The 23419-nt window shown below is 40.5% G+C and overlaps 1 protein-coding gene across 5 annotated transcripts in view; it reads left to right on the top strand.

The window, feature by feature from the left end:
* Positions 1–23419, top strand: part of C2H8orf34 (chromosome 2 C8orf34 homolog) — a 394188-nt gene that overhangs the window by 364920 nt on the left and 5849 nt on the right. For 3 of the 5 annotated variants that reach the window (XR_012157172.1, XR_012157171.1, XM_073330917.1), the window contains one exon: positions 328–1769. The exons of the other annotated variants lie outside the window; for them this stretch is intronic. Coding sequence is in view for 1 of the 3 variants with exons in the window: in XM_073330917.1 (XP_073187018.1) it covers positions 328–362 (35 nt within the window). In the remaining 2 variants the exon portion in view is untranslated. Of the gene's footprint in view, positions 1–327; positions 1770–23419 lie in introns of those variants that run through there. 5 annotated transcript variants of the gene reach the window in all.

The raw sequence follows: 23419 nt of genomic DNA, 5'->3' as shown, positions 1-23419 counted from the left end.
TTGAATTTTCTTGAAAAGTTCCAGCTAAATAGGTACAGCTGTTTCTGAGAACAGGATTAGGGAATATGTGTTGTTTTGCCTATGTTGGCTTTCTGACAACCATTTTGTGGATAAGATCTAGTATTCCAGGTTTTGAAGAAAAGGTTTGAAATTTGGAGGTGTTGGCCTTTGTGTGCTGCTCCTCTGGAAAAAACCACCCAAACCAAATGACAAGCCTTTGAAAAACCTACATTTACATGGCCAGCAGGGCCATGTTAAAGTTTGGCAGCTAAATTTTTTGAAAATTCCTCCTGTACTGAATATGCCTCCATCCTCTCTCACACCTAGGGCTTCAGGACTTTCCCTGCAACTGCTGCTCCTAGCTGCTGTGAACCAATGTGGCATCAGGCGCCTGAACTGACAACAGGGAGACTGGCTCTCCTGTGCTTTTGTTGCTTTCCCTGCTGACACTCAAGCATCATGGCGGAGAAAGCAGACTGACTGAAATGCCGAGGGGACAAAGAAGCCATAATTGATGTGGAGGAGTGGGAGAGTGACAGAGGGAGTATATTGGGACAGGGAGCCTGAAAGGTGCGGAGACGAGGATTGTGAGCCACTGAGGGGATGGGGATGCAGAGATGAGACAAGGAGCTGGGGGTGGGAAGATGGGACCTGCATGGGCAAGAAAATGGGACAAGAAGGCAGGGGGAGACACTTGGGCTGGGTGGAGGTAAAACTGGGACTCACATGGGGAGTCTAGAAGGGGAGAATGGCAATGTCTGGGAAGACAAATTGGGACTTGGATGAGGAGCCTGAGGAAGGTGGAGATGGGACTGTGATGAGGAGCTGGGGTGGAGGGGAAGAGACAGGCGTTGGACAAGGATAGGGGAAGACAGATTCTGCCATATCAAAGAAATCATTCCCCAGTAGAAATGGTGCAAAATTGTGGGCCCCTGTTGCAACAGTCAGTTCAGCCTGCAAATTACCAATGTGACGATATAGACATGAACTGTGACCATCTAGATCATTGTTGCAACCAAGGTCCTATATTTGCACCAAATCTTGAACAAAGGAGGTCAAGTTAGATTTCTGTAGAAAGCTTGTAATTTGATGGTTATGATTATGCCGTCTGTATGCATGTATCATTTTTGTATTTGAAGTTATGAATATAGGCTATGTACTTGTATCTCAATGTGTTTTATTCTAAGTAGTCTCAGTGAAGCATTTGGTCAGCTTCTTGAGAAAGGACTATTCTCAATAAGTGCCCAGTCAAGAAACACTTAATTGACAATGGACTCTGGGAGACGAGAATCCACATCTGAGCTTTCCTGGGAACGTTCAAACTAACAAGTAAACAATGGTGTCGGCCTGCAAAAAGCTGAATCGTTCATGGACATGTGACTTGCCCAGGTGGCTACAAACTCTATCTTGTTGCTGTGAATTTGCAGAGAAGAACAAAGGGGTTTCCATCCACAAGAGAGAGAATATAAAAGGCTCCGGAGGCCCCTCCATTTTGTCTTCAATGGACTTGTGTTTTATTCAAGAGAGAGCCTCTCCAACCCCAAGAGATGCCTGAAAGAAACTGGAACAAAGGACAGTAACTACAGGGGTGTGAGTGATTGCTGGACCCAGACTAGGAAGGAGTCCATTCTGTGAAAGAAGCTTATTGGAACATCTCTGGGGGTGAGATTTCATCTGTCATCAGTTTCTTAATGTATTAAGCTTAGACTTGTGTGTTTTGTTTTATTTTGCTTGGTAACTTACTTTGTTCTGTTTGTTATTACCTGGAACCACTTAAATCCTACTTTTTACATTTAATAAAATCACTTTTGCTTATTAATTAACCCAGAGTAAGTAATTAATACCTGGGGGAGCAAACAGCTGTGCATATCTCTCTATCAGTGTTATAGAGGGTGGACTATTTATGCGTTTACTCTGTATAAAGCTTATACAGAGCAAAACAGATATATTTGGGGTTTGGATCCCATTGGGAACTGGGTATCTGGGTGCTGGAGACAGGAATACCTGTTAAGTGGTTTTCAGTTAAAGCCTTCAGCTTTGTGGGACGTGGTTCAGTCCTGGGTCTGTGTTTGTAGCAGGCCAGCGTGTCTGGCTCAACAAGGCAGGGTACTGAAGTCCCAAGCTGGCAGGGAAAATGGGCTCAGAGGTAGTCTCAGCACATTAGGTGGCAGTCCCAGTCTATGACACAACCCACCATGCCCTCCTTTCTGTTCCTGCGGTCACGCGCCTCATTCACTGTACACCTTATTTGCAGCTTCTGCAATAAATGACACAGGGCCCTAAAGACAACTGTTTCCATTACTACACAGCCCTGATTTCATGCCCAGAACTTGGTCTATCCTGTACACTGAATGAGGCACTGATCACATGGAAATAATAGGATGTGATCATGAAATTTAAAGACTATCATAATGCATATGGATAAGGGGGCTGAATTAAGGTGGGTTTCTCTGTTTTTTACACACACACACACACACACACACACACACACTTTCCTTATACATAAGCAAAATTTTCAAGAGGTTTGCTAGATTAAGCTGGTATACCAATCTATATAAGGAATCTTTTTGCACTTTTGGAACTAAAATGTAAACGTTCTATTTATATTCCTAAACAACATTGTCTTAAGTATTTGCAAATACATCCCTGTGTAACACCATGTAACAGAACTCCTTTAGAGATAACCGCTCCAATCTCTCCTAACTGTATTCACTCATTCGAACCTCCCAGTTATATTTCTTCGTGGGAATTAACGCAGAAGTTGGAATGGAATGCTGGTCTGTAATTATAGATGGAACAAAATAGAATCCTGAAGTACCACACTGTTTTTTCTACTGTACAGTTCGACTTAATACATTATGATCTACAAAATTTGTGTGACTCCACCCAATGTGCACAACTAACATATCACAGAATATGTTGAAGATGCAAGACAGGAGATGCACGCTATTTGCTATTGTGCTTATTTGCAAAATTTCTAGCAGTTCATAACAAATGTTTTATTTTAGATGTCACAAAATCAAATCCTTTTTATATTCCATGATTTCCATATTAGGCTGGAATTCCAAAGGAAATTAATAAGGGCCTTTGTGTCTGAGGAGTTTTGTAATGCGGCTATGATTACCACTAAGAATGTTTTTCTTAAAAGCTGGATGTCCACACATGCCCTATTGGTAAACCACTAGGCTGCTGAATTAAGATTTTATTTACCACTGGAATAAATAAACTACCCCAGTGTGCACATACTTAGGAACCACATGTGGGAACCGTTCGTGGACTATATCGGTATCAGTTGAGTTGTTTGATATTTGAAAGATGTTTGATAAATGTGGGAAATGTACCCGTATAATCTATAACCTTGCCTTTCCAATGTGTTCCTTTGTATGTCTTGGTCTCAGTGAGACTGAAATTATTTTATTGCCCTATCCATCATGTTTTGAAGCTGTTGTTCGGGAAATTTCTATTCTTTTGCTCAGTTATTGCTAGGGAAATTTCTTTTCTTCCACTTGGTTATAGCACTGATTGATTGCTTTGATCTTAGTACAGTAAAAATATCTGAAACAGCTTGAGATATTCATAGGGAAAGAACATACATGGCAGATATATACTTCCTTTTATGAATCCCTTTTCATTTTTATATGATTTAATTATAGTTCTCTTAAAATAATCTAATTTTTAAAAGGATCTATGATTATACATTATGTAGAAGTTTGGAAACAGAAGTTTTAAATATATATATATAAATCTCCCTGATTCAATGATTTATTTCTGAATAGCTACTTGATGACATAGGTAATGAGGAATGAAATGTTGAAAGTATTTTTACAGAATATTTTTAATAACTGATAATTTTTCTATCAGTTACTTATGGTCATAAAAGTTTGATATTATATTTAAAAAAATACTTGATTGTTGGCTTGCACTGGCTGATACACCTGTCATAATATCTGTTTACAATATGTACATTTTTTCTGCCAAGTTAGCTCATAGTTTACAATGTGGTTAATACTGAATTTGCAGCATGGCATGATTTTATACAACAATCTGCACTGTATGAAACCAAATAAATTATGTTAACTGTATTGAGAATGTTATTAAGCTGCAGCTATGCATACGGATATTGGACATATATTGCAGAAGTGTAACTAAAAATAAAATTTATACAATTAATCATTTTGAAGTGAATTTTACTTCTCTGTGTGTATTTTTGTTCAGGGTAATTAGCTAACCACAGTTTGTTTATGTAAGGTGTGTGTAATCTGTTTATAGAACATAGCAGCTGACATAATGTAGTTCTTGGCAAGCTGTCACATTCCCTTCCCTCAAGCAACAGTTGAAATGATAAAATAACATTTAGATGAATAACTCCCCAACAGGTAAAAATCATTACAACCCGCGTTCTCCAATAATATTTTCAATCCACCTTGTTAAAAACTTTTTGTAGAAATAGGCGTAGGTACAGTTTGATTTGCTTCAACAGAAGAACAATGCTTCAGTCAGTCTGGGATACCCAGAAATGTGGTTGAAGTAAGTTTACTGCTATTGAGAAGTGTATCCATTGTAGACCAAGGTGATTCATGCAGAAAGTAAACTAAGTCATAATTGTATTGAGGGAGGGGTTATATATATGAAGATCATTTAAAGAACACTGATTTATAAATGGAATTTGATGCATTATGTAGTGGGGGTCTTGAATCAAAGTACCTACCAGCTACCAACATCCAGATAATTACTCCCACACCCCTCCAAGAGGGCCCCCTGTACATGGATCTCCCCTATCCTACGTGGAGGAAAGGGGTTTCAGCCACCTCCCAAGAACCATCTTGCTTCTCTTCTAGACCCTGTGAATAATGCTTTAGGGATCAGGGATCTATGCTGTTGGAGGGGATAGAGAGTGTTTGTGCCTAGAGCAGGAGTGAGGAGGGAGGCAGAGAGGGTGGAGTACATGCATCTTCCCTGTGAAGCTGCAGAAATTTCCTAGAGAACAATAAATCAGTGGCTGTATTATCATTTCTGTGCAGTCTACCTCATCCTGGGGGGTCCCAGAGACTGTTGTGACCAAGGGTGTTCCTTAGTAGGATGGTGGTCGGCCCCTGTGACTCATGGAAAGAAAGGGTTAAGGATTCTGCAGGATAGATGACCCAAATTCAACCGTTAGAGACATTTTGGTAGATAATGTTTGTGGCTTTGTGTGTTTACATTATATTGTTAGAGGTTAACAATGTAATCAAACAGTCCCTCTCTATGCTGTATTCTGTTAATTCAGAGCTCAAAAGGAAATCTTAACATTTAAATGAACTGTAAACATAGGATATCTCTGTATTCACCTCTCTTTGAAATGTATAGCAAATCGCCTGTGACTGGTGGAAAACAAGCAATTGTCTTATGTTAATCCATGTAACTAATTATAGGTGATGCTTAAGAAATAAGTCTACTTCAAAGTCTCGATGATTACCTATTGTTCACCTAAGGACTCTGAGCTGTCAAAGAAGGCCTGGATCTGTATAAAGATGTCTTGTGTCCTGATCCTTTTTCTCAGATCTGCTTGATGATTCATGCAGGGGAAGCTTAGATCCTAAGACTGAGATCTCCAGAGATCACCCTAAATATGGGCACTGGACTATATATAATCTATGGACTAATTCTGAAAGAACTCTTTGCAACTATAAAGCTCACCATCTCTACTGTGAATCTGATCCCAGAACTGTACTCATGTCTGTCTGTATACTGATCTTTTAACCAATACTCTCTCTCTCTCTTTTCTTTTTAAATAATTTTTAGTTTAGTTAATAAGAATCGGCTGTAAGCATGTATTTGGGTAAGATCTGAAATATTCATTACCTGGGAGGTAATGTGTCCGATCCTTTGGGATGGGTAGAACATTATTATATGATGAATAAGATTTTCAGCAATCACCATATTTGACTTGCGTGTTTGGGTGGAGGCGTGAGGCTGGGTTGCTTTAAGGGAACTGTGTTGTTGGCTACTGGTTACCCAGAAGCCAATAAAGATATTATAGAAGCTGTTTTGTGCTGGCTTGGTAAATCCAAGTATTTTGGGGATTTGGGGATTGCCTGCCCCATTCTTTGCAGTTCACCCTATGGAGTAATTTCAGCATGGCTCCCTGGGACCCTGGTCATAGCTCCACTGCCTAGGAGCTTGGGTGGTGGAGGGGTAGTGTCACCAGGAGCTAGAGCTGATACAAAGACACAGATTCTTTGTTGATGTCCTATAATCTCTCAGTTCTACAAGGGTGAAATTCTGGCTCCATTAAAACCAGAATGCCAATTGACTTCAACAGAGTCAGTAATTCAGCCCAAGGATTCATGTGGATTCACCAGGTTTGCTGCAGTCCCTGTGACTGCTTACATGGGGCCAGAACCCCCAGTGGAATGATGTTCAGGTACAAACAGTTACCGGTGAGCAGAAAGTTGGCTGACCCCAAAAATAACTCAAATAAATGCAAGTATATCTTCAGCCCAAGCATTAACTACCCAATAATAACTTCCTGGCATAGGGCCAAAAACTGTCATTAGCATTCAGCATCATAAAGTGAAGGAGGGAAAAATAAACATGAGGAAGAAAGGAAAGTAAAATAAGCAGTGGTACTGACAGAGCAGTGTGGAGAAACTAGCCCTGTTTCTGCCTGTGCTCTGTCTGTCTCTTTGGATAAAGAGAGGCTTTCAGTTCCTAGTGCTTGCAGTCTGGCACCTTTCATGGCTGCCACAACAACAACAACAAAAAAGCAGCGAGACAAAGACATTTTGCTTAATTATGTAGCAATTTTCTCTCTAATAGCTCTTCCTCCTCCCCATCCTAAAATGAAACCACTGGCAGGTGGCATGTCACACAAATGAAATAACAATAGTATATATTGCAGATCAGACATGCAGATGTTCGATTTTGTGTTTGCATGCTACCCAGTTAGTGTGGCCCTCTCACAGTCATTGCCATTGTACTCTCTGTAGGCACCTTATCATGTGCCTTAAATAAAAAATAAATTGAATTTAGAAAGTCCACTAACTGTCTAGTTGGTGGACTCTCTTATGGACTAGCCTGATCTTGCAATTGTTACTCACAAGAGTAGCACCCTTTTTAATTTGCTCGTCTAGCACTGTCCCTCTCTTAGCTGAATATAAACCACCCATTTACCTACTTGACTATGCTGAGTAGTAAACTCCCTGTCAAGTTGGGGAGACCTAGGCCATCAATATCTGCAGAACTTAACCCTTAGTTAAAAATCCAAAATAGGTTTCTGGCCCTTATAGCTGTGAAGATCACCTTCTGAAAAGGAGTGAATTCGCTGTTGTATTCCAGAGTCTATAGAAAAATCGCTTTAGTGCCCCAGCTACTCGTTTTCCCAAGACTGCACTGTCTTATCACTACTATTTAGAACACTCTGGGCTCAGTGAATTGGAATCACAACAATTTTTTGCTGATGCTGCTGAGGAAGAAGACTGAGCAGCAGCAGACAACCCTGGGGCAGGTCCTCAACTAGTGTACATTGGTATAACCCCATTAAAGGCAACATACTGAGGATCTGCCCCAGGGAGTGAAATCCTGGTTCCATTGAAATTCCTGGAAGTTTTGCTACTGAATTTAGTGAGGCAGAATTTAACCCATGAGCTAAGTTATCCATGGGATGTGGTAGGAGTCAAAAAACTTAAATTAGAGAGGGGAGACAAGGTGGGGAACCTCCTTGTGGTAGACTGTAGGCTGGGGCGCTGGAACAGTTTTTATAATGGGGGTGCTGAGAGCCATTGAACCAAACTGTAAACCCTGTGTATAAAGGAAACCACTTAAGCCAAGGGGTGCAGCAGTACCCCTAGTTCTAGTACCTATGGGGGTAGATGTAGTGAAGCCATTCCCACTCTAAGTAGCTTGGAGGCTGGGGTGGAGGAACATGTGCTCCTTCTCGTTGCAGTGGTGAGGAAAGGGCACCAAACTGACCACACTCCTTCTGCCTGGAGGATGATACAAAAGCTGGGTCCAAGGGCACTACCCTGCTAGAAATTGCAGCTCCACTTCCAGCATCCTGGAGATAGGGTATCCTGGTCTTCCCACCAGCGTGATGCACCTGGTCGTTGATGGTGCCTCCCTCGCACCATATTCTGCTGTCTAGTATGTTTAGTCCTCTAGCTTGTAGGTATCTGGTGAAGGCTCTTCCAACCTACATTCAAATATGTTCCATTCAACAACTACAGGCAATCTTTTTGCCAGTACTTCTGTTTGTATGTATAACTGTACTCTATCATTGTTTTAGCACTCTGGGATGTTTATGCACTTTCTCTTCCATGACATGTATGGTATTTCCCCAGATGCTGGGATGGGGGAATTGGGCATGACCTGTAGATATTTTTTTCTGAGAAAGATGTTCCTTTAGCAACCTATGTTTAAAAAGGGTGCAAGCATGTTCTTATACCTGCCTTCAAAAAGTGGCTCAAACTACATGGCCAACACATATTCTTTGTCAAATATTTCTCCAAACCTGAATCTGCAATCATAGTTGTTCTACAAAGTTATTGTATCAGTATCTGGTTTGCATTTAAGTGCAATTCATTTTGTTGTGGGAGAAAGTTGACTGGGATTATCAATGACTGGCTTGAATGTGCAGCAGTGCTATTGGTTGCACAAGTGGCCAGTTCAAATGGGTAAGATAGAAACTAAAATGGCAGTAACCTTCCATTGGTGAAGGTGAGAACACCAATGTTATCCCACATGTTCCAACATGTTCAGGTTCCAGAAGCTGGTCTTGTATCGAAAAAGGTAGAGATGTTTTAACTTTGTATTTTGAGCTGTTGTTTAAGTTCTTTCTCTGTTGCAGCTGTTTTGAGGTTTATCTAGCATTAAGTGAATGACTGACTTCAATTTATATATAATAGATTAATGAATGGGTTTAAGCAATATGCATAGCCAGGTGCCATCTGTAGCTACACATACTGTGTGCCAGATGTATTCACATGGGCAATGGGGAAGTTTGGTTTGTACCCACCAATGCTCACAGGGTCAGCTTGGTAAAAGGGAAGAAATCCCCCTCCTCACCCCAGTTGAGAGCAGATGGAATCCTCCCTGAAATGCCCTCTGTGAATGGCTCCTTTTAAATTATGGCCTGGGTTTTTTAGGAGCCCTGCTGGTGAAAGCTTTGCACTCAAGTAAGATGATCTAAAATACAGTAACATATTTTCCCAAACAGCCTGGTGACATTCTGTCCCTATCTGGTTCTATCCACTTTATGAACTGCAATGGTTAGCTTTCAGCCTCCTGGAGGAGTGGGGTTTGTGGTTGTTTCTGATGGATTTTTAACCACTGGGGTTCTGTGGCCTGATTTTTCCCATCTCAAACTAAAATGTGTCTATTAGTTTGTTTTCAAATCGGACCATGCACAGAATTGTGTTATTGATGCTTATGGTCATGACATGGTTGCACATACAGACATTTTAGACTTGAAGCTTTCCCAGTGCTTTGAGGTGGACATGTAATCACATATTGATAGTGTGAGTCTGAGGCCTTGCTTGTGACCCATGGAACACTAGTGTTCAAAGCATTGTAAACCTATGAACTAGCCTTTTTGAAGTAGAACATTCAATGAGGATCACAGCAACATCTGCCAATTTAAACTATGGATTTAATTAAAAGTTTGATTAAAAACATCAGAAAATGGTAACACATTTCTGCAGATAAGCTCTGCAATGTTTGTATTCCAGCCCAGTGTAGTTAGTTGATTCAGAGTGTATTTACTTTTCCTGGCCACAGTTTAAGTATGTGGTAAAGTTACATTCTATTATTAAGTGCTGACTCTTTTAGCCTAGATTAATGGGTTTTGGTCATTCAAGACTTCATTTCCTTAGAAGAGGATGAAATTACTGAAGTGTGAGCAACACCATAAAATTGGGCTTTTGTCCTGTTGTGGTATAAAGAATACAGAGAGTTTTCCAGGCTGGGGACATACACGCATTTCATACTTTCAACTGTGCAATTTCCTATGAGATCTCAGGACAGATTGTGGTATTGAAAGCCATTTCCCTAATGAAATTAATGTTTTGCTTTAATAGCAATGGTTAGATGCTCCCTTTTATAAATGTTGATAAGACCAGAGAAATACCATCCTGGGCTGAAGAAACTTTCCTGATGAGAGAAACAGCATTTTCCAGTGAAAAAATGTTTTTGTTTTGTTTTGGGTTTTTTTGGACAAAAATCCTGACAAGCTCTAGTTAAAATTTCTTAGGATTCACTGACTAGAATTGGTCAAACATAATTTGTTGACTACATCATCTGGCAAATTTTGCCATTTTAAATTGATTAAATGGTTTGATGAATAATATTTGTGGCTCTTTTAAATAGTCAAATGCTAGTAGCTGAATAATTTGTGTGTATTCTCCATTATCCAGGTGCCTTTAGCACTAACCTTTCCATTCTGGTAATCTGTGAGTTAAAACATCTGTTTAGGTTCTACACTCTGGTCTCAGATGAATGCCCATTAGAAAGTAAGCTGTCTCACACAACTTCCATATAATTTGGCACAAATTCCAATAGCTCATATTTGGTCTAGAGGCAATCCTGCACTAGTATAGCACATGTGCTGCAGGTAAGGATACAGGTACATTGGTAGAGTTGTGTGGGGGACTTCTCAGGTGTTCCAGCTTGTACTGTGCTTTGCTCTGTCGCTTGCTTGTGTAACAGCTGCCAAACACGTTTTTCCTTTTGCTGTGCTAGCAGTATCTCACTTTCTCGGGCAATTAATTCCATGTTCACTTTATGCAGGAGTAAGCTAACTGTGAAGTTGCACTCCGTATGTTTTATGGAAATATGCTTATGAGTGTGAATATGTTGTAACTGGAATATGCTTTATGCAAAAGGTCTCTTGTAAGGTATCATAACAAAGGTTATAACAAATTGGAGCCTAGGAGAAGAAACCTCAAATGATAGATATTACTCTCCTTTTTTATTCTTAACTCTGGAAGATGATTAGATACCATGACCATGGGTGTGCAGGTAGAAGCTAAATAGAATAGAATATTACTGATTCTAGCTCTGTCACATAATTCACCATGATGCCTATACTGTGCCTTCATCTTCAACATAGAAAATATAAAATACATCTAATAAACATTTAGTGTCTGTCACAGTTAACATTTGAAATAGGATCTAAGGTAGGCCTGCAAGGGGAGGAGCCCTCTGGCCCCAATTCAGCAAAGCACTGAAGCATATGCTTAATTTTACTGTTGTGAGTAGTTCCACTGACTTCAATGGGACTCATTTTGTTCTTAAGGATAAGCACTTGCTTTGCTGGACGGCAGCTAGAGTGCTCAACATCTTCCAATAAACTATTGTGCCAACCTTTTCTGTAAACAATAGGGAATTTTTGGTTCATTTTTCTACCGACTCAAACATTCATTTATTTAGATTTCTATAGACGTTGAAAGGGCATCTGTCTAATACCCTAGCAGTCTTAGCCTTATATTAAAATAGTGAGGTAAACACTGCAACCTAAACCAAGAGAGACCGGTTTTTCCACTGCAATGATTGGTTAATTTTGCACAGAAGAGACTTGAGCTGGTCAGAAACTATAAATTAATAATTAAGATAAAGGAAACAGGTGTTATAGTAATTGTATCTTCAGTACTGATAAATCTGTAATATATATAGTTTGTTTACAGAATGTTTATGGAAAATTTGGTCAGAGCATAAGCAAGATATTGCTTGCTACTTTAAAGATTAATATTTCCTATAAGTACAGGAGTGTGGTTTATTAAATTTAAACTCACCCAATTTGATTTGGCAAAGGTTTGAAAAATGACTGTTTGATAAGAGATGGTATGTAAAATATTTCATGTAGTCTCTCCTAGGGTCGCTGACAAACTGCTAAATGTTAACAGTAAAGCACAGAAAATCTGTTATGAGCACATAGATTTGGTGTTATACATAACAGATATGGAATTATTTATTATAACAATAACCTATTTTGCTAGGGATACCAAACTTTGGAAAACTTTTTCCTGAGGTGATAGTTGCCTCCATTATTCTAAAACTCCCAGCTAATTTGATGCTGGCTTTGGAGACACTACAACTCCACACCCAAATTTCAAAGACACTCTGTCTAGTTTCATAGTATTGGAAGGTAGGGAAGGAATTCAAACATACAAGATTCTTTGCAACTTTGAACAAACCATGTTCAGGGCTTTCTGAAGCAGGGATCAAGTTAACATAGAGAGTCCACACTTGTTTTACTTTCTATAGCCAAGACCCCAAACTATATTGGAAAAAAAATGCTTGGCTGAATTTTTGATGATTGGTCAGAGGCAGAAAGCCATGATTTTCTTCCTTTTTCCATGTAAGGAAATCTCAACTAAATATTTAAAGAATCCTTTTCACATGAAGTGATTTGTTTCTTCTAAAATTAATTGCCTTGACGCACTTTGGATCAAAATTTTTGGTTTCAAATCAATGAAAAATGATGAACAAATTCTTGGACACTATATGCCACAAACTTTCTACCAGAAAGCCTGGATATCTTCTCTTCACTTTCTATCTGTCTAAGATAATTATATGGCGCGCGCACACACACACACACACACACACACACACACACACAGTATCTGAGCACCTCACAATCTTTAATCCCTGTGAGGTAGAGAAACACTGTTAACCCCATATTTCTCATGTTCTCTTAAACTCTCATTGTGGAATACATGGAGCAAAAAAAAAATACAGAAGGAGTCCAACCTCACACATAACAAGAACATTGAGTATTAAAAGTAATTACATATTCAAATATAGCTATGAGAAGTACTTTTGTTTACAAATAACACAAATTTGGGGATGCTATAAATCATTTAGATAACCAGGACAATCAGGTTTCTTCCAGCTTGAGCTACATATCCAAGCCTCAGCTGTTAGTAATAAACTCAGATTTAAACTGATTGAATAATTATTTTATTCAGTCTAGTTTTCTTTTGAAAATAGTTACATCAAATAGTTTGAAAACTGTTCCAGATGTAGCTGTTCTTTCACATTGGGAATGCATGAGCAAATGGAAGATGGATCATTTGATCGATTAAAATAACGAAGTATGACCCAATCTTCTATCTTAACATATCTGACAAGCAATTTCACTGTTAATGAAACTAAATCAGAAAAGCCCTTTTCTAACAAAGACAAAGGTTCAGTTATAATTATGTACATAGTCAAAGAATTTCTATACCCAGGCCAGGAAGCAAACAAAGAGAGCCTACCTCTCCTCTGCTGTTACAGCCTTTACTTGAAGAATGCCATAAGACTCAGTCCTTTCCCACATATTATTCTATAATAAGGTTTGTTGAAATTTTTCCATGTAAACTGTTCTTCGGTAGAAAATTGGGGTTTTGAGTGAATGAGAGGACAATTTTGACTTGGAAAAAAACAAACCTTTTAAATTTGGAGCAGCCACCTCTGTGCTTTGTGGGAGTTATAGTTCAGGTGTCTCGTGCCTCCCAATCTCCTTGGTGAGTCAGGGTCCACAGCCCAAATACATCTCACATGAAGTACCACAGTGGCTTAGCAAGAAGGGTAGACCATGGTGCACCCCTGGAGTTGCAGTCTGGTCAGGGAGCCCAACCTATAAAGGAACATGGGAGACGGGGGGGCATGAAACATCACAGCAGCATTTCTGAACCAAAAATTTCAGTTTTAAACCAAATGCTTTTGGCCAGAATTTGTTGGGTTTTGGCCAAAAATGTTCAGCTTTCAACAAAAAGCAAAAAAATTCCACAGAAAAAGATCAATTTTCCAACCCTCTCTAATCAATAGCCATATAAAGCTGAGACAACATGAGTTGAGAGCAGTACAAAGGACAACACCCACCTCTTTGGGTTCTTTAGGGCAAATGTAAACTACTTCATCTCCTAGCTGTCTCATTGCCAGGTTGGACACAGATCAGCCGGCTAAAGCTGAGATGATGCTTGTAAGAGGAAAGATGCACTTAGCAAATAAATGTACAAAAAAAATAAAAAAAAAATAAAAAACCTTTTAAATCATCAAACTATTTTTCCTACAATCTGCATATGTGTTAGTTGTTTCTATTTTAAAATACTTCTTATGAGGATTAGCACCAATTACAAGACATCAGTGTGTCTCAGAAAAGTCATATTTGGAAATCATATTAGTTCCCCATCTTCCAAAGTCAGGATGCATTTGTGACATTGCAAATCAAGAAAACAGACTGATATCACTAATTAAAAAGGCAAGGAGGAGTAGTTTATTAATATGACATTGGGAGACAAAAAGCTAGCCAAAATTGTAGGTGGAATGCAATACATGTACAGTAATTGCATAAACATGATTTTTCATTATGGTACAGTGAAACATGACTGTTCAACTATGAAGATTCAATAATATTTCTATTATTTGAATATATTATTGTCCAAGACATTCATAATAATCATTTAAAATGAATTAATTATTTCTATTTTTCCATTTTAAAGTTTTTTGTTAGCACCCATCAGCGCACATAATTCCAGGATTGGATTAAAGTAGGACTCCATGTCTATCATGGAGGTCATGGAAGTCACGGATTCTGTGACTTTCCATGACCTCCATGACTTCTGCAGAGGCCAGTATGGCTAACTCCAGAGCCTCCCAAGCAGCTGGCTCCAGGGCCCGCTGCTCGGATGGCTCCAGGGCCAGCCACACCTGCCTCTGCTGGAGCGGCCCCACAGCCAGCTCCACTGGCTGCACCGTAGCCAGGTGCAACCCCAGGGCCAGTCGCACCAGCTGCTGTTCAGGTGGCCCTGGGACTGCCCAAGCACAGTCCCCAGGGGGGCTGGAGTAGCCACTGCTGGTGGCCCCCGCGGGGGTGAAGCAGCTGCTGCTCAGCAGCCCCCGGAAGCTGGTGCCTCTGGCCCTGGGGCGCCACTGCCAGCAGAAGCCCCCAGGTTGCACCTCCCTGGGCAGCAGCCCCCACACTCCCCCCAAGAGTTAGTCCTGGGTATTTATAGTATAAGTGATGGACAGGTCACGGGGCTGTGAATTTTTGTTTATTACCCAGAACTAAATTGTAGCCTTAATTATAGGTAAGAATATTATTAACTAATTATTTAATGCTATCTTAATTATGTTCTGGTAGCATTAGGGAGCAGAAGCATCATCTTATGACTTGGGGGAACAATGATACATACACAAAAAATGAATGTGCAACATAAAGAGTACATCAAAAAAAGACAAACCACACAACACCAGTCTGAAAACTATTCATTCAAACTATTTTAAGAATACTGACATTCGTTGAATGTCTTCATTATTTGTATCAGTCCACAGTCAGTTTGGATAACCAAGGGGGCTAAATACTCAACATGTACTATGACTGACGCTTTGTGTGATAGGCCCAGAGGTGGCAGCATGGAAAAGTCTGAAGCCATGAACTAAGACGTGCTTGAACAGGAAAGACCCTAAAGCTGAGGAGAATTATTTAAATACAAAAGAGAATTGAGAGTTGTTGGATATTTTTCAGGGTACAGATGCTGTACACACAAACATGCCTATATATGATAAGGCACACAGCAGCAATCTGAATAAACACATATTTGGCTATGATAAGTTATGGCCAAAAAACAAAGAAGGAAACTGAGGCAATAGCTAAGTCATAAAGTGGCAAATTCATGAATGAGACACTGCAGATTTGGGATAAATTGAGTTGGATTGCAAACTCCTGAATTCTATTTTCATTTTCGTCACTGTGTGGCTTAATTTCTGTGACTTACTTTACCTATCTCTAAAATGGGCATAAGACCTACCTTTGCCTTTCCACAGCTATTGATACTCCCTGTATGCAATATTGTAACTTAAATATAATAGTTAGTTTATATATGCAAATACAGTATAAATCATGGTGATTTGTAAAATGGTATACATTTATATGAGCAAAGCTTTGAGAAAATACATTTTTGTGTATTACATATTCCTTCCATAACAATTTTTTTCAATTCACTGAAAGATACGGTATAAATTATTTTCTTGCAGAACAAACAAATCACATCAGTATGCATTTTACACTGTTTCTATGCACCAGTCAGTCATTTAATTTCCTTAACTTTTCATTTAAACTTTTTCTTTTTCTTTAATGTCCAGATCCTACAAACACATTCTTAACATTCACTGGGAGTATACCCATTGATCTCAATGGGATTACTATATTTTTTACAGGAATTGTAAATTTACAATTAACTCTCACCTCGTAGGGTATTTTGTGACAGTGCCAATCAATGTATATGTCTGACTGAGGAAAACTTTAACTGAAAAACGTCAGCATCAAAATTGGACTTTCAATAACAATGACATTTTTATGGAAAACAATCATTTTTTATGAATATTTTATTAAAATGTTGCAATTTAAAAAATGTTCTTTTTGAAATTAAAAAAATCTCACTTTCTTCTTTTTATTATTGTTATTTTACTACTTCCCCACTCACTTTTTCCTAAATTTTTCCAGTGAAGAAGAAAGGGTATTCCCACTACCCTCTCACTTCTCTTACTATTTTACTCCTGATCCTTTAAAAAGAGGATTATTTTTAAAAAGTGAGATTTTTCCCACCAAAACAAAATGAAAAGTGTCCAACCCAAATATTTCTAAAAGAAAATTTTAATTTCAAAATTTTTCATGGAAAGATTGCAAAGGAAATGGAAAAAACATCTTTTAGAAATGTTAACAAACTAGATTAACCTTTTTTTTTCATAAGCTCTGTTAAAGACAGAACCCAGTTCTGTAGTCACCCACTGAGGGATGCTGAGGAGGAATAACAGAATCATAGACGATCAGGGTTGGAAGGGACCTCAGGAGGTCATCTAGTCCAACCCCCTGATCAAAGCAGGACCAACTAAATCATCCCAGCCAGGGCTTTGTCAAGCCTGACCTTAAAAACTTCTAAGGAAGGAGATTCCACCACCTCCCTAGGTAACGCATTCCAGTGTTTCACCACCCACCTAGTGAAATTTCTTTTTCTAATATCCAACCTAAACCTCCCCCACTGCAACTTGAGACCATTACTCCTTGTTCTGTCATCTGCTACCACTGAGAACAGTCTAGAGCCATCCTCTTTGGAACCTCCTTTCAGGTAGTTGAAAGCAGCTATCAAATCCCCCCTCATTCTTCTCTTCCGCAGACTAAACAATCCCAGTTCCCTCAGCTTCTCCTCATAAGTCATGTGTTCCAGTCCTCTAATCATTTTTGTTGTTCTCCGCTGGACTCTTTCCAATTTTTCCACATCCTTCTTGTAGTGTGGGGCCCAAAACTGGACACAGCACTCCAGATGAGGCCTCACCAATGTTGAATAGAGGGGAATGATCACGTTCCTTGATCTGCGGGCAATGCCCCTACTTATACATCCCAAAATGCCATTGGCCTTCTTGGCAACAAGGGCACACTGTTGACTCATATCCAGCTTCTCATCCACTGTAACCCCTAGGTCCTTTTCTGCAGAACTGATGCCTAGCCATTCAATCCCTAGTCTGTAGCAGTGCATGGGATTCTTCCGTGCTAAGTGTAGGACTCTGCACTTGTCCTTGTTGAACCTCATCAGATTTCTTTTGGCCCAATCCTCCAATTTGTCTAGGTCCCTCTGTATCTTATCCCTACCCTCCAGCGTATCTACCTCTCCTCCCAGTTTAGTGTCATCTGCAAACTTGCTGAGGGTGCAATCCACACCATCCACCAGATCATTAATGAAGATATTGAACAAAACCGGCCCCAGGAACGGCCCTTGGGGCACTCCACTTGATATGGGCTGCCAACTAGACATGGAGCCATTGATCACTCCCCATTGAGCCCGACAATCTAGCCAGCTTTCTATCCACCTTATAGTCCATTCATCGAGCCCATACTTCTTTAACTTGCCAGCAAGAATACTGTGGGAGACCATGTCAAAAGCTTTGCTAAAGTAAAGGAACAACATGTCCACTGCTTTCCCCTCATCCACAGAGCCAGTTATCTTGTCATAGAAGGCAATTAGATTAGTCAGGCATGACTTGCCCTTGGTGAATCCATGCTGACTGTTCCTGATCACTTTCCTCTCCTCTAAGTGCTTCAGAATTGATTCCTTGAGGACCTGCTCCATGATTTTTCCAGGGACTGAGGTGAGGCTGACTGGCCTGTAGTTCCCAGGATGCTCCTTCTTCCCTTTTTTAAAGATGGGCACTACATTAGCCTTTTTCCAGTCGTCCAGGACCTCCCCCAATCACCATGAGTTTTCAAAGATAATGGCCAATGGCTCTGCAATCACATCCGCCAACTTATTTAGCACTCTCGGATGCAGCACATCCGGTCCCATGGACTTGTGCTCATCCAGCTTTTCTAAATAGTCCCGAACCACTTCTTTCTTCTCAGAGGGCTGGTCACCTCCTCTCCATGCTGTGCTGCCCAGTGCAGCAGTCTGGGAGCTGACCTTGTTCGTGAAGACACAGGCAAAAAAAGCATTGAGTACATTAGCTTTTTCCACATCCTCCGTCACTAGGTTGCCTCCCTCATTCAGTAAGGAGCCCACACTTTCCTTGACTTTCTTTTTGTTGCTAACATACCTGAAGAAACCCTTCTTGTTACTCTTAACATCTCTTGCTAGCTGCACATCCAGGTATGATTTGGCCTTCCTGATTTCACTCCTGCATGCCCGAGCAATATTTTTATACTCTTCCCTGTTCATTTGTCCAATCTTCCACTTCTTGTAAGCTTCTTTTTTATGTTTAAGATCAGCAAGGATTTCACTGTTAAGCCAAGCTGGTCGCCTGCCATATTTACTATTCTTTCTACACATCGGGATGGTTTGTCCCTGTAACCTCAATAAGGATTCTTTAAAATACAGCCAGCTCTCCTGGACTCTTTTCCCCCTCATGTTATTCTCCCAGGGGATCCTGGCCATCAGTTTCCTTAGGTTGTCAAAGTCTGCTTTTCTGAAGTCCAGCATCTGTATTCTGTTGCTCTCCTTTCTTCCTTGTGTCAGGATCCTGAACTTGACCATCCCATGGTCACTGCCTCCCAGGTTCCCATCCACTTTTGCTTCCCCTACAAATTCTTCCTGGTTTGTGAGCAGCAGGTCAAGAAGAGCTCTGTCCCTACTTGGTTCCTCCAGCACTTGCACCAGGAAATTGTCCTCTACCCTTTCCAAAAACTTCCTGGATTGTCTGTGCACCACTGTATTGCTCTCCCAGCAGATATCAGGGTGATTGAAGTCTCCCATGAGAACCAGGGCCTGCGATCTAGTAACTTCTGTTAGTTGCCAGAAGAAAACCTCGTCCATCTCATCCCCCTGGTCCGGTGGTCTATAGCAGACTCCCACCACGACATCACCCTTGTTGCTCACACTTCTAAACTTAATCCAGAGACACTCAGGTTTTTCTGCAGTTTCATACCGGAGCTCTGAGCAGTCATACTGCTCTCTTACATACAATGCAACTCCCCCACCTTTTCTGCCCTGCCTCTCCTTCCTGAACAGTTTATATCCATCCATGACAGTACTCTAGTCATGTGAGTTATCCCACCAAGTCTCTGTTATTCCAGTCACATCATAATTCCTTGACTGTGCCAGGACTTCCAGTTCTCCCTGCTTGTTTCCCAGGCTTCTTGCATTTGTGTATAGGAGTTGGTAGTCATCGTCAGTTTTCTAGTAGAAAAGTCAATGCTTAATGGCCAAGATTTTCATATGACTTGGGAGTTTAGAAGCTTCCATTTTTAAGTGTCCAACTTTAGACACTTTCAAAGGGTCTGATTTTTCAGAGGGAATGGGCAGTATTTTCTGAAAATCAGGCCCCTGATCAAGTTGGGTTCCTAAAAAATGATCACCCAAAATCACTAGTCAATTTTGAAAATCTTGGCTATTGTTAGAAGTTCAGCTATAAGTTTAAACATAAAGGGCTTGTTTGGGATCTTATTTATACCATTTTCACATTGACTTCACTGGAGATTCATTTGATTTACACTGGTGTAAGTTAGAGCAGAATCAAAACCCAAATGTCTGTTAAGAATTTTACAAGCGGTTTAATTTCTTTCCCTGATGCACATGTCTGAGATCTTTAGTACTGATTTATTGCAAGATCATGTTACTCTTTTAGGTTAACAAGTTTATCCAGTAAGGTATTATTCATGATGTTGACATTTTAATAAGACTTAATAGAATGTTTTAAAAAGCTGAAAAACACTTCAAAATGATTCCTGACGTGTAATTAGAAAAAAAAAAAGATGACTCCAAAGTACAGTACATTTAAAAACGCTACCAAAGTCTTGTATAGGTTAAAAACTAGTGATTTGTGCAGGGTGTAGGAACAGTTCTGTGATGGCAAACAAGGGTACTGATTATAATGGCTCACTGTGTTGTGATAACCGGTCCATCAGAGCTAGACTGAGACCACCAACCAGGTGTCAGATTCTAATAATGTTGGGCTCTATCAAATCAGGTCGGTTCTTAGACCCAAGGCTGTGGGTAAAATCCACTGATGTCAATGCCATTGACTTTGCTGGGGCCAGGAATTCACCCTGTACTTGCAGTTTCCTTTAATATGAGTATAAAATGTAAGTATACAGTTTTCCCCATAATTTCAATAGCTAACAGAATAGTTCAGAAAAAAGAAGTTATTTGTTTTTCTTCTGATACATTCTGAAGTGAATGAGAGGCTGTATGTACTTTCCATTAAAATAGTTAATTAAATGAAAGCTTGGATTTGACTGAATACCCTTCTTTCCCACCCAGCAATAAATTTTTTGGAACAGTAAATGTTAAGCAAATATTTAGTTGCATACTATATTCCACATTTGGCATGGATAAAAATCAATAGTATTTCTTAAATTTTCTTACAGCTCATTAACTTCTATTTGGAGAAATATTTAATCTAGTATTAAAGCTTCTTAAACACGTAAGTAATCTTAATTTCTGCCATTCTGCTCTCATGTGAGGAAAGAATACCTATAAAATCTGTAGCTTTCTAAAGTTTTATATAGTGAATTACTTCACCTTCCTACTGGATCCCTGAAGCGTAGCTCATGTACCGTGTCTAACATCACTGCATAATTCTCTTAAATTTAATTCTTTTGCAGTGCAAATGCAATGTTTTAATACATACTCACATACCCACCCCCCACTAATATACAGGGGTGTGTCTGTTTTAAATGATACTCTGTGTGTGTGTGGTTTTCATATATGGGTGCCCGAAGTTAAGTTCCTAAATCCATACCTAAACACCTAAATAAAGGTACATTTACACTTGGAGCTGGGGATGTGAGGAGACATACTAAATACAGAATGTAGCCACAGCAGCCAAGCAATACGACAGGCTAGCCACCCTGAGTACGTACCTAGGGTCTCTTACGGGCATGTTTTCAGGGAAGCTAACCTGTCCTAATGCTCATGTTGCCCAGGCGTGGTGCCAGCCTCTTCCTGGTGTGAAGGCTTAGGTGGGCTAGACACTGAGCCCTCCTTGCCATGAGGTCCCACCCCCTACTACTTCTCAGGTAAGTGCTGGCCCCACCTCCTCCTGTCCTCCCCCTCCCGAATCTGGGCAGTGTGGGGTGGCTGCTGCACTGGCTGGTGACATGGTTCAGGTAGCCGTGATGCTCTCCCACATCATCCTATGTGTGCCCAGGGCCCCAGGGCTGCGGCTTCTCCTCAGTTCCTTGCTGCCTTTTGACTGCTCACAGCCTGTAAGAGCCACCTGGGGTGGGCGGTGGGGGGCAGGACCTGGCTCCAGGGCCAGCAGAGGCCCTGGTGAGCAGTGAGTGCAGGGGGTTGGGCCCAGGAACCTGGGCCAGAGAGGGTCAGTCTGGGCCACTGTGGGAAGCCCCAGACCCTCCAACTGCCCAGGGACATGGGCCGGGGGCTGCTCTTGGGCACCCTGGTACCCCAGGAGTGAGCCTGGGCTTACTCCTGCACTGCTGCTGGCAGCAGCACTGCCGCCTTCAGAGCTGGCTGCTTGGCCAGCAGCTGCTGCTTTCTGAGGCCTGGCTTCAGAGCTGGGTGGCCAGAGGTCGTGGCTGCTACTGGGAGGCTACGGGGGAGGGGGGCTAAGGCAAATTTTGGGGTGGCTATAGCCTTCACAGCCCCCGCACCCACCCGGTGCTGCCACAGCTACATTATATATATTTTACCATGCTAGCATGAGTATGTCTCCTCAAGCTAGGAATCACACCCCCAGCTCCAAGTGCAGACATACCCAAAGTGGCCTGCTTCTGAAACGTGCAGAGCGATTGACCTATCTTTTGAAAATATTTTCCTTTCTTGAACATTACTCCAAGAAGTAAAAAAGGCTTCTTTGTCACCCATTTTAGAGACCTCTGAGCCAGGCTGATCAGCAGGAACCTCAGAACAAGCAACTATCTGAGTTACAGAGGCGGAAAGGGCTAAGTACACATTTGTCTATCTTAAAAGTTGGAACTGTGCCTTCTTTTAAAAAATGACAATGTCTAAGGACCAGCATTCCCAACCATATGAAAGAAAAGTTTTTGACTTCTAGCTTCCTTTGCTAGATGTCAATGACATTAATAGAGCCGGGGGTGGAGGTGAAAGGGGGGCGAGATTACTATTTGCAAAACAAGTGAAAAATCATGTTTCCACTAGCTTTATCCAGACCACTTCGAGTTTTCAGTTATGGTGCAAGGATATTTTCACAGGCAAGACTTACAATACAATTTTGAGTTGACAAATATTTCACATCAGCTCTGCCAGAACAAAATGCTGTGTTTTCTTACAAAAGTGACTCCAGTGAAAATCGAAAAACTTATTGCCAGAGTAAATTAATGTTAAATTTTAATTGAAGAATTAACAGTTCACAAACCAAATATCGGTATTTGTGCCGCTTTAGGCGCAGCTTGCCCAGGTGCTATAATAAAAGCCACGTTTCTCTTGCAATTTTTTTCTTTAAACTGTGTTGAAGTTACACAGCTTTTATTAGTTAATAAAAATCCCAAATAGAGTCTCTCCCAGCTCTGACCACATATGGGGTGCTTTAACTTTTAGTCTCTCTGTCACCTAAAACATTAAATCAGACCATAGTCTAGAGTCATCAAAGAGATAATACACTGTGAAAAGACAAAATTAATTCAATTTCAGTGACTTTATGGCATTACATGGTGTATAGGTACCGCTAAAGTTAATCAAGACAATGTACATCCTACATCTGTGTGTTGGAACAATTTCACAGTGGTAATAACGTTGATGGATTTTACGCAAAAGGACCAAAGGAATGGAACACTTTTCTGTTTTCTCTCAATATGTAAAATCAGCATCTTTGTGGGAGCAGGGTGTTTAATGGAATCTCCTTACATCAGACATTAAAACCAACATTATTACTGGAGGGGGGAACTACATTCTGACAGTGTTTCATTCTCTTCTGTGCTTTCAAAGCTGTGCTAGATATGTCAGAGATGATTGAATCCTTTGCAATTGCAACAAATAATGTATTCAATTACTTT

The sequence above is a fragment of the Lepidochelys kempii genome, chromosome 2 (genome assembly GCF_965140265.1).
Source record: "Lepidochelys kempii isolate rLepKem1 chromosome 2, rLepKem1.hap2, whole genome shotgun sequence".
NCBI classification, from domain to species: domain Eukaryota; kingdom Metazoa; phylum Chordata; order Testudines; family Cheloniidae; genus Lepidochelys; species Lepidochelys kempii.
This window is presented reverse-complemented; position numbering and strand designations above follow the sequence as displayed.